General features: G+C 41.4%; 1 protein-coding gene across 1 annotated transcript; it reads left to right on the top strand.

Annotated features, from left to right (window-relative positions):
• The first annotated feature begins 7,661 nt into the window (after window positions 1-7,661).
• On the top strand, window positions 7,662-9,589 carry LOC114257041 (uncharacterized). The gene is made up of 4 exons (XM_082905027.1): window positions 7,662-8,625; window positions 8,799-8,894; window positions 8,964-9,195; window positions 9,331-9,589. The coding sequence occupies exons 1-4, from the start codon at window positions 7,662-7,664 to the stop codon at window positions 9,587-9,589; spliced, it is 1,551 nt and encodes a 516-aa protein (XP_082761153.1).
• Window positions 9,590-12,267: the final 2,678 nt, after the last annotated feature.

Here is a 12,267-nt window from a genome sequence, read left to right as displayed (position 1 = left end):
TTTATCGAATAAAAACATTCTATGATAAATATTTTGTTGCAGTTCGTATTTGGTATGTATGCGTTTCGTTTTACTGTATATGTTTGAATGAATGTATAAATGTTGATCGGCAGGGTCGACCCATACGTGATAGCCGTTTATCCCTGAATGAGGCTATTGTAACTTGAGGAAGCCGAAAGCAGTGGGTAGAGTGGCTGCGGCAAATTCAACTTGGCTCGGGGCCTAGATTTTCGGCCAGTGTACGTGCTTCAAAAAGTCGTTTGGATAACTATGCCGTGGCGAATGTCAACCGACGTTTTTCTCATGGAGTTTAGTGTTAGTGAAATCGCCTCGGGATTAGGGCCTCGAGATCGCTGCCAGTATTGAAAATAAAAGGAGTGGGCGCTTCGCGCAGATAAACAATCACTCATGTGTGGTGGGATAAGTGGGGATGTTAGTTAGAGACTGGAGTTCAGCCGATCTTGGTGTTGCCATGGAGCGCGGCAGAGGACCTATCCGTATGGGAAGTAGGGCGTCCAAAAGTTGGCATGAATCTTTAAGTCGTCGAAGCAGATCACCCCGAAAGGAAAGGCAACGACCGTTGGGTTTTTATCCTTTCTTGTCCTGGATCTTTGCCTCGACATTGTCAATGGTATCAAGGGAGGACTTGGGCACAGTTGGCTCAAGGTATTGCAAACCGCGAAGGACTTCCGGGTGACGGGAGTTGATTCGGCGCTGCAGCTTTCCAATGCGTCTTCTCCCTTTTTTAGCTTTTGAGTTTGGAAATGGGTATTGTAATGCTCAAATGCAAGTTACGTTTATGTAACAATTGTGTGATTAAATAAAAATTGTAATGCTCAAATGCGTGTTGCGTTTATGTAACAACTGTTTGATCGACAAAAAAGCTTTATTTCGAACATTTGCGTCTTATTCTGAATTTTTTATATGCTTAGTTAAGCACCTTATTTGCGTCTTATTCTGAATTTTCTATATGCTTAGTTAAGCACCCTATTTCTAATGTTGGTGAGTTTTGTTTTGTTCGTGCCAACGGGTACTCCAAATCTGGAGGCTAAATCAGCACTTAGGTGTCATGCACCAAAGGGGCTCCGAATCCGAAGTCTTAGTCGGCCCTGAGGTGTCATGCACCAAAGGGGGCTCCGAATCCGGAGACTTTAATCGGCCCTAAGGTGTCATGCACCAAAGGGGGCTCCAAATTCGGAGACTTTAATCGGCCCTAAGGTGCCATGCACCAAAGGGGGCTCCGAATCCAGAGACTTTAATCGGCCCTGAGGTGTCATGCACCAAAGGGGGCTCCGAATTCGGAGACTTAGTCGGCCCTAAGGTGTCATGCACTAAAGGGGGCTCCGAATCCGGAGACTTAGTTTGGCCAATCGTGATATCCACGAAGGGTGCTCCGAATTCGGAGACTTTAATCGGCCCTAAGGTGTCATGCACCAAAGGGGGCTCCGAATCCGGAGACTTTAATCGGCCCTAAGGTGTCATACACCAAAGGGGGCTTCGAATCCGGAGACTTAGTCGGCCCTAAGGTGTCATGCACCAAAGGGGGCTCCGAATCCGGAGACTAAGTTTGGCCAATCGTGATATCCACGAAGGGCGTTCCGAATTCGGAGCCTTTAATCGGCCCTGAGGTGTCATGCACCAAAGGGGGCTCCGAATCCGGAGACTTAGTCGGCCTTAAGGTGTCATGCACCAAAGGGGGCTCCGAATCCGGAGACTTTAATCGGCCCTAAAGGTGCCATGCACCAAAGAGGGCTCCGAATCCGGAGACTTTAATCGGCCCTGAGGTGTCATGCACCAAAGGGGGCTCCGAATCCGGAGACTTTAATCGGCCCTGAGGTGTCCTGCACCAAAAGAGGCTCCGAATCCGGAGACTTTAATCGGCCCTGAGGTGTCATGCACCAAAGGGGGCTCCGAATCCGGAGACTTAGTCGGCCCTAAGGTGTCATGCACCAAAGGGGGCTCCGAATTCGGAGACTTAGTTTGGCCAATCGTGATATCCACGAAGGGCGCTTCGAATCTGGAGACTTTAATCGGCCCTAAGGTGTCATGCACCAAAGGGGGCTCCGAATCCAGAGACTTTAATTGGCCCTAAGGTGTCATGCACCAAAGGGGGCACCGAATCCGGAGACTTAGTTGGCCCTAAGGTGTCATGCACCAAAAGGGGCTCCGAATCCGGAGACTTAGTGTGGCCAATCGTGATATCCACGAAGGGCGCTCCGAATCCGGAGACTGTAATCGGCCCTAAGGTGTCATGCACCAAAGGGGGCTCTGAATCCGGAGACTTAGTTTGGCCAATCGTGATATCCACGAAGGACGCTTCGAATCCGGAGTCTTTAATCGGCCCTAAGGTGTCCTGCACCAAAGCGGGCTTCGAATCCGGAGACTTAGTTTGGCCAATCATGATATCCACAAAGGGCGCTCCGAATCCGGAGTCTTTAATCGGCCCTGAGGTGTCATGCACCAAAGGAGGCTCCGAATCCGAAGACTTTAATCGGCCCTAAGGTGTCATGCATCAAAGGGGGCTCCGAATCCGGAGACTTAGTCGGCCCTAAGGTGTCATGCACCAAAGGGGGCTTCGAATCCAGAGACCTAGTTTGGCCAATCGTGATATCCACGACGGGCGATCCGAATCCGGAGACTTTAATCGGCCCTGAGGTGTCATGCACGAAAGGGGGCGTTGAGAAATGAATGGAGCCACGAAGAAAAATGGTTTGCATTGCAGAAGTGATATATATACAAGTATCAAAGCCCACAGGTCGGGTCAGTGATAGGGTTTTCATTAAATCTCTACTTGTGTCGATTGGGGGGAGCCACGGATCTCTTCAATGCCATGGGCTGTCAGGAAGCGCACAAGCTGATGATAAGTGCTTGGAACAACCTTCATAATATGTATCTAGGTTCGCCCCATGATGACATTATACGGCGAAGGGAACTTTACGACCAGGAATTCTACTTCGACCGTTCTGGAGCTCGCTCGAACAGGTAGTATGATCTTTCCTAACGGGTATTCAGGATTCATATTAAAGCCGAACAACGGGTGAGGCGCCAGAGACAGATCTGACTCGTTGAGGCCGAGATTGATGAAAGTTTGGTAATACATAACCTCTGAAGTACTCCCCGGGTCTATGAGAATGTGTTCAATGGTGAACCGATTTATGCGTAATTTAATGACCAACGGATCGATGTGGGAAGCTATTGTGCCGCTAAGATCGGAGTCATTGTAAGTAATTGTCGGAGCTTCTTTGGGCCATTCAATCGGAATACGTTGCTTTTGGGGAATTAGATACGACTGAATTGTGTGCACGGTTGGGGGTGTAGGCAGGCTGTAGATCATATGGATCACGCCAAGTGGAGGTGAGTCCTGCCTTAAGGCCAGTGCCTGAGTTGGCTTTCCCTTTCTCACATACTGTTGCAGTCAGCCGTCTTGCATCAGTTCTTCCAGGTGATCTTTTAATGCGTAATAACTTTCTGTTTCGTGGCCGTGATCTTTGTGATATTCGCACCGCCTATCCCTCCTTCGCGTGTCGGGCAGCCCTACCATCTTTGACGGCCATTTGAAGAATGGAAGGTGTTGGACTTTGGTCATTATTGCAGCGATTGGTTCTGACAACTCTGTGTACTTCTTATCGGCACGCCTTGAACGCCTGCTGTCGACTTGTAGTTGTTCATTCGTCCGGTGGGAGCATTGATTGCTTGATCGGTGATTATCCCGCCTTTTGTCTCGTTTAGCGCGTTGCCAAGGCTCTGGGCTAGGAGGTGGCGCGGAACTTATTGGTTGAGCAATTTCAGGGGGGGCCGTTTTGTTGGACATTTGGCCGACTTTTATTCTCAAGGCATCATCTTCCACTTTACAATACTCTTCAACTTTCTTCATCAACGCCCAGACTGTTTTGGGGGTCTTCTGGTCAGGGAACTGCGAAGAGGACTATCAGGATGTAGTCCCATTTTGAAGGCGGTGATGGCCATGGAGTCGTTGCAAGCGTCGTCGACGAGGTTGAAGCACTCCCAATAGCGCGCCGAATACGCTCTGAGCGTTTCTCCTGACTGAATCTGCATAGCCTAGAGAGAGTCGGCCTGTTTTGGTTGCACCTCGTTGGTGATGAACCTGGCCCTGAAGGATTTCTGTAATTGATGGAAACTTTTAATCGAGGCTGGCTCCAACTTGTAATACCACCTGACAGCTAATGGCCCCAGGCTGCTGGGAATATTCGGCACATGAGGGCTTCGTTGTCTGCATGCAATGTCATGGCCTGCTTATAGTGACGGATATGATCAGTGGGGTCTGATTTTCCATCGTAGAGAGTGAATGACGGAGCTTTGAACTTCTTGGGCAGGGTCGCCCTTGCAATTCGTCGGACAAAAGGATCGTGTTGGTCCTCTTCGTCTGAACTGCTCCTCCTGCGCTTGTTCCTTGTATGTAGACTCTTTTCGGAGGAGCTGGGAGTTTCAGATCGTCCCTTCTTGTTGAGCTCTGTGGTTAATGAGTTGGAGTCGCTATCGGTATCCTCTGGTCGGGCTCGGGGTCGTTGTCCACCGGCCCTCGGGGGTCGTTCGGGATTTTGGCGCATGGCTTCTCTCGATTTTGCAACTTCGGGGGCCAAATCTTGACGGAGACGTTCATTTTCAGCGATCATGTTCTCCAGCCTGTGTTCATTCTGCTTTGCTTGTTCGATGATCGCTTGCATTGTCTCGTGCGCTGAGGTCGTTGGTGAGTCGAAGTTCAAGGCGCGTCTTGCAGCGATGGTTTATTTTCCGAGCATATTTGCTGGAGTGAGGTCATCTCCCTGTGCGGTCTCGTCAATGGCTACCGGAGGATCTTCAGTTACACCTGCCATGGATGTATTTGAGTATTCCCACAGATGACGTCAATTGTGGAGAAGTGGTTTTGGAAATACTCTTCAGATCCTGGGAGACGCTAGTGATCCTCAGCTAGTCACTTGAAAAGACACAAACACTCCGGTCGGGGGTGCCGGAATTAGCACTGCGACAGACAAGTTAGTTCAGACACTCAGGATAGCTTCTTTACTAAGTTTTGTGAAGTGATTCTTACATACCTTTCTACAACCGTTGTTCCTGTATTTATACCTGTTCTTTTTGATCCTTGGGGCTAGGGCCTACTTTTTAATCATTGTCCTTTCTTTTATTTGGCCCTAAGGACTTACACTTATTCGACACATATATTATATTCGGCTCCCCACTCTCGTAGGATATAGCCGGTTAATATCAGTCTTCTAATGGTACGCACCATCTGATTTTTCCATGTATTCGGCCCCCACACTAATGAATACAATTCATTTTTTTTATTTATAAAAAAAAAAATTAAAAATACAATCACCATATTAAAAATTAAATTAAATCCAATCATAATCACAAAATACAATCTAATCATCATTAATAGTGGTTACTTTATGTCAACCTAATGAATACAATCTATTTTTTTCTACAAAACACATAGATTAAAAATATAATCACCGTGTGATTGTATTAAAAAAAACATGAATACAATCTTTCTTTCTTTTTTTTTTCTTTAAAAAACACAGATTAAATGGAGTGTAAATAAAAACAATCATTTTAAAAAATAAAATCACCGTGTGATCAAAACAGAGTGTAAGAAAACAGAATCACATTTTTGCACATAAAAAAAAAAAACAATGAAATCAATTGGTAATTAAAAAAATAAAATTATTATTTTTTTCAAAAAACATAATGAGTTAAAAATCCAATCACAAATTAAGTTAATTGATAGTTAAAACGCACAACCATTTTTTTTGAAAAAATACAGTGAGTTAAAAAATCCAATTACAAAATACAATTGAATCATCATCAATAGTGGGTACTTTATGTAAACCTAATGAATACAATCTAATTTTTTTTTCTTTCAAAAAACATAGATTAAAAATACAATCAAAGTGTGATTGCATTAAAAAAACATGAATACAATTTATTTTTTTTTTCAAAAGACACAGATTAAATGGAGTATAAAAAAATACAATCATTTAAAAAAATAAAATTGCCGTGTGATCAAAACGGAGTGTAAAAAAATACAATCACATTTTTGTTCATAAAAATAAAAAAAGCAATGAAGTCAATTGGTAATTAAAAAATACAATTATTTTTTTACTAGTAATTAAAATTAAAACATCTATCGGCTATTCAAAAAATATAGTGAGTTAAAAACCCAATCACAAATTAAGTTAATTGATAGTTAAAAACACAATCATTTAAAAAATAAAATAAAACAGTGAGTTAAAAACCCAATTACAAAATACAATTTAATCATTATCATCAATAGTGAGTACTTTATGTGAACCTAATAAATAAAATCCATTTTTTTTCTTTCTAAAAACATAGATTAAAAATACAATCGCCGTATTGAAAAATAAATTAAGTTCAATCACAATCACAAAATATAATCCAATTAACATAAATAGTTAGGAAAATTTACCCATAAATCCTATTTTCTGAAAAGTGGAACCATTTAGTCCTAAATGTTTTCTTATGCACCATTTAGTCCTATTTTTTTTTGGTAATGTTATTTACTTAATTTTGATTATTTTGCAGGTTACAATTATACCTCTTTTGTGGGAAGTTTGTTGCCTAAATTGGTGGGGAGTCGGTTTCTTTATTTGGGACATTTGTAATGTTAATGTGTGCAAGGGTTTGGGAAAAACGGGATTTGTGGAATCGTAACCTGTTCATTGTTTTGTGCCATTGGTTCAGAGTTTGGTGTATCAGAAGCCTTTGTGACATAGGTTTGTCTCCTTGTTTTCTCCTTTTTTATGCCTTTTTTTTATTGTGGGTGGATGTATTGAATGTTTCCGCATTAACTACATCAACATCAACGTCGATCCCTGTAACATCATGTTTGTTTTACGTCGATCCCTGTAACATCACGTTTGTTTTCATGTGGCTGTCTCATACATATTCAGCGCTATGTTTTCTTGATGTTTTGTGGTTGTAAATATTTTTACATATGATTGTGTTATCAACGTTGATTCTGGTAACGTTACCTTCGTTCTATTCTGGCTTTTAGATATATCTTCAGCGCATTGTTTTGTTCATGTTCTGTGGTTGTAAAGATTTTTATGTTGGTTGTGTTTTAATGTCAGTGGGTGTTGTTGTGTAGCTTAATGGTTAAGGTTTTTGAAAGTGGGTACAGTGTGGGAGTGTTGTGTATGTAGTGCATGTTACGGCTGATTTTATTTCTCTGTTTTTGCCAAATAACCACCGTAAATAGTTGTGTTTCGGTACATGATTTCTGCGTTTTTCGGCTAACCTTACGGGTTGTTTGTTCTGGTAACATTCATGTATGCTCTGTTGTGTTGTTTCTTTTTTTTTTTCCCTTTATTGTAACGTGTTCGTGATGATATTTTTGGTTACGAATTTTGTTGTTTCGGTGTTTTACTTGCAATGAGTGTTTCCCTTTCGTGAAATGTGTTTTCTTGTTTGCCTACTGTGATGTTATTATTCATTCATTGTCGTACTCGTTAGCCGTCTAATGGTTCGATTATGGGTTGCGTGACACGTATGGATGTTGTGTTGTTGTTGTGCACTTATGGGAAAACCAATGTTGTTGCTCGGTTGCAGCCACATATGACATTCACGCAACTGGTCGATGATATTTGTGCAAGTTCGACGACTTGGTACGGGATGCAGTGTATATGTTATGGGATGGCCCCGGGTATAAGAAGTTTAAGGTTGACAACGATGACGATATCCAAAACATGTTGTGCCTTGCGAAGTCATTTGGGCTGAAACATTTTGATGTTCTTATTCAGATCCGGGACGTTCCGAGGGGTGGTAACTACGGGGGTGCGTATTGCCATGAAGGTCAGAAGTCGAATTTTGGTAATCAAACGTTCAGTATGGATGATCAAACGGATCTGTTACCAACATATTGTCCTAACAAATCAAAGACGTTCTTGTCTGCTCAATGGGCATTCGGGATTACACATGTTGGACAATGTTTCGCCGGGGGTGTTAGTGAATTTCGGGAAATATTATGCAAGTATGCCGTGAAACGCGGGTTTCAATTCAAGTATTTGAAGAATGATTCAGTTCGCATTACGGCAGTTTGTAAGTTTGCAGAATCCACAGGATGCGCGTGGTCAGTGCATGCGAGGGTGTTGTCATCAAATGGGATTTTATGTGTTAAGAAGTTGGATAGTGTGCATAATTGTGGAGCTGCTGTTCGTACACATACAAACCCACGTACGGGGTCCAATTTGGTTTTAAGCGTTGTCGTAGATCGGGTGCGTGCTCTGCCACTGACGCGTCCTACGGATATTGTTTTCGATATGAAAAATGACTACGGTTTGGATATTAGTTACCGAGTTGCGTGGTTAGGAGTTGAGAAAGTGAGAGGTCAAGTCTATGGAGATCACGCTATGTCATTCGACCAACTTAGGTGGTACAGTGATTCCGTTATGGAGAAGAACCCAAATAGTTACATTAACCTTGAATTTCACCAACAAACTGGGAGGTTCGTTCGGTATTTTATATCCTTCCGTGCATGTATAGATGGGTTCAACCATTGTCGGCCGTTACTTTTTTTGGATGGCACGTTTCTGAAAGGTAGATTCAAGGGGAATTTGTTAGCTGCTACCGCAAAAGATGGCAATAAAGGTGACGTGTCAAATTTTTTCCTTTATTACAGTGCTAAGAAAAAAATTTGTCACATGTCATTTCCGATTATTTGTTATGAATCTTTTACATATATATGTACCATACGCAAAATTTCATATGTGCACTCCATGGCGTGTACTCTAATTATGCTTTTGTCTACTATTTTTGTGCAGGCTTGTTTCCGGTGGCCTTCGCAATTGTTGATTCTGAAAATCAACAAAATTGGGAGTGGTTTTTACGAAATCTTAAAGAAGTCATGGGTGACGGATGTACGTTGACATTCGTATCGAATCGTCACGCGAGTCTCTGACAATCTATGCCAATTATTTTCCCTTCAGCATATCACGCATTTTGTTTGCTACATCTTCAAATGAATTTGAGAGACCGAATGAAATACGTTAATGCATCCCGTAAAGTTGGGTTGATGCGGAAGCTCCGAGAATGTGCTTATGCCCTTACAATACCATCTTATAATCAGAAAATAGAGATGTTGAAAGAGTGTAGCCCGGCTGTGGTTGAAAACTTTTTGAAAGACTTGCATCCATCCCACTGGGCTAATGCGTATTTCATGTAAGTTTGATTGTACCCGTTCTGCGTAGTATTTTAATGGCTTCAATTTTTTCCAATTTCTTACATATTCTAACATGCTTAGTAGTATGTTTTTTTAAAAATAAATTTCTGTTCAATGTTATTATCCTTTTCTAGGGGGCAACGTTACGGTGAGATGTGGTCGAGTGTAGCTGAATCTTTTAACAACTGGATACAGGAGGCGCGTCATTTTCCAATTACTAGGTTGGTCGACATGGTTAGGGGTCAAATAATGGAACAAATGGCGGAGTGTAGAGTGAAGGCAAGGGAGTGGACTGGCGTATTATGCCCCAAAATGGAGAAGAAATTGGTCAAGGCGTATAATGACAGTAGGGGTTGGATAAAATCAGTACACTGTGTTGTTTTGCCTCAATGAGGTTGGTGTGTTCACAAATAAAAAACTGCAATACATTTGCAAACACATTCATTAACATGACATGCTCACAAACCAATACAAACATGTCAGTCGCTAAAAAAACAGTACATTATGAAAAAAAAACATTAACTTACAAGTAAAACGACTACACATCCGGTTACCCTTTCCGGCCGATCATGATACTCGTTCAGCGATGCAATTAATGCAGCACGTATTGCAGCAGCCCAATCATACAACTGTATCGTACTTAGTTTGTCAATAACTCGGACGAACGCCCACCCGATAGACTCTCCGGTCGTTGTAAAAAACAGTTTCGCACATATATATAACGACAGCAGCTTCGCGACATCTTTCGCGTCATTAACACCATTTCCCTGTACTGCATCATCCAATAGTTGTTTAATTTTTTTGCATGATATCCTCCCCACAATATCGCAGCAACGTTGAATAAAATCAGACGGTGGCCTCGACCCATGAGCTAAATCAAGCTGGTCCATGCCGCACTGAATGCCGAAAATAAGTCGGATATCAATTCGACGCAATGGAACTCCTTTCCCCCCGATGTAGAATTTTTCATCCTCAGGATTGTATGTCTGCAGTATTCGGAACACTGTCTCATCGCATTTTTTGTACGCAGTCGGCGACAAGTTATGTTGGCGGATGGAACTAATCATTGCCCAAAATGGTGTTCTTCGCAGTTGTCGTTCATGGGCTGCTGTCAAATTTATTTCTAGCACGGTCTTGATAACCCCATTTATATTGGAACGATATGCTAGCCGGGTAGTGTCAACCTCCATTTTCTTCACTACATGGACATTATGTTTTTTCCCCTTGTATGGTATCTTCCCCTGTCTTTTCGCAACATTTGGTTCTGACGTGAAATCAGAATCGCCCACATCACGTGCCACTCCACCACTTTTTTTCCGTGGTGACTGCCTCAAAATCACTCCTGCACAAATAACAAACAGTAATTAGAACGTAAACAACCGATAGTTACCTAACAGAACACGTACATTCCACACTGTTAAATTCACATAATCAACAACAACATGATCACATGCACATTAACATTGACCACCGAAAAAAACATGACAACCAACACCAAAAACAGAGCCATTAACATTGTCTGACCAACGTAACCAACAACATCAACAACACATATTTTTTTTACTACAATGTTGCATTGTAATAACCAACACCAATCTGCAAACATAATTAAAACATTAACATTAATAACATTAACCACCCAATCTAACCAACAACATCATCAAAACATACACATTAACATGAACATTGACCACCAAAAACAACAAGACACCCAACACAAAAAAAAGAAAACCTTAACATTGGCTGCCCAATGTAACCAACAACATCATCAACACATAATTTTTAAACTACAATGTCACATTGTCATAACCTACAATATTCTGGAAACAAAACTAAGACATTAACATTACTAACATTGCCTACCCAATGCAACCAACAACATGATCAAAACATAATTACAGCATTAACATTACACAACGTCACATTGCCACACTACAGAACATCACAAACCCAGACACAAATAAACATCGTGCCCTACAACCCAGAATTGCACGACAAAACACATAAACACTCCAATCTGACATTGCCTCAATCACCAACATCATGAAAACAGAGACATTAACACTTTCCATCCAATACAATCAACAACATCATGAAAACCCCAAATCTTAAACACTAGTCACAACCACAACTCCTCTAAAACATAAACATCGAACTTACACACTAGCCACAACCACAACTCCTCTAAAAAAACACAACAACAAACAGCAACATTACAACCCCACAAGATTGTTCTCCGTATCAAAGAAAAAAACTTCAACAATAAAAAACAAAACGGTCAAAAATAACATACCTCCACTCTTTTTTGTCATTCTCAGACGTCCCCACACGTAACAACGTCTTCGAATCATTATCGCAACCGCAGTTGAAAATCGAAGTATACGAGGCCCTTACGCTTCAACCACAATGTCTTCCCACTCAACATCACCACTACAAAGTTGAAAAATTATTTGTAATTAGGGTTTCCGTAATGTAGTGTTACCTTGCCCCAACAGATTCGCTTTCCGATTTCGGATGTATATTTCCTTATGAAAACCCCAAATGTTTCCTTTAAATCGAACCTCACCACCGCCGAATAAGGAATGACTAATGTAACAGCATAACAAACTGCCGGCCTAATTCCGTATTTTCACATTATTAAATTACCAACGTTGCCCATTAGTATTACCAGTGACGGCCACAATGTATATGCCCTCAATGGTCATTACCCATAGAATGAGACTGTTCGGTTCATAAAAAAACATTTGGGACTAAACAGTGTATAAGTTGTTAATTTGGGATTTATTGGTGTATCACCCAAATAGTTAATACTTTATGTGAATCTAATAATATAAGAGAACTTTTTTGATAAATCCACTTTCTAAGAGCTTTATTCCATCTAATCCATATTCTTTTGACTATTCTATTAGGTCCTATTTGAGATAAGAAGACCAAAATACCCTTTCATCTACTTATGTTCCATTTAGTTCACATTATTTTCTTATGTTTCAATAAGTCCTATGGGTAACATAATTACCAAAATACCCTTAATATGAATGTTCACACTGTCAATGTGAATGTTCATATCGTCA

Source organism: Camellia sinensis, chromosome 14 (genome assembly GCF_055761805.1).
Source record: "Camellia sinensis isolate YWXY chromosome 14, ASM5576180v1, whole genome shotgun sequence".
NCBI classification, from domain to species: domain Eukaryota; kingdom Viridiplantae; phylum Streptophyta; class Magnoliopsida; order Ericales; family Theaceae; genus Camellia; species Camellia sinensis.
This window is presented reverse-complemented; position numbering and strand designations above follow the sequence as displayed.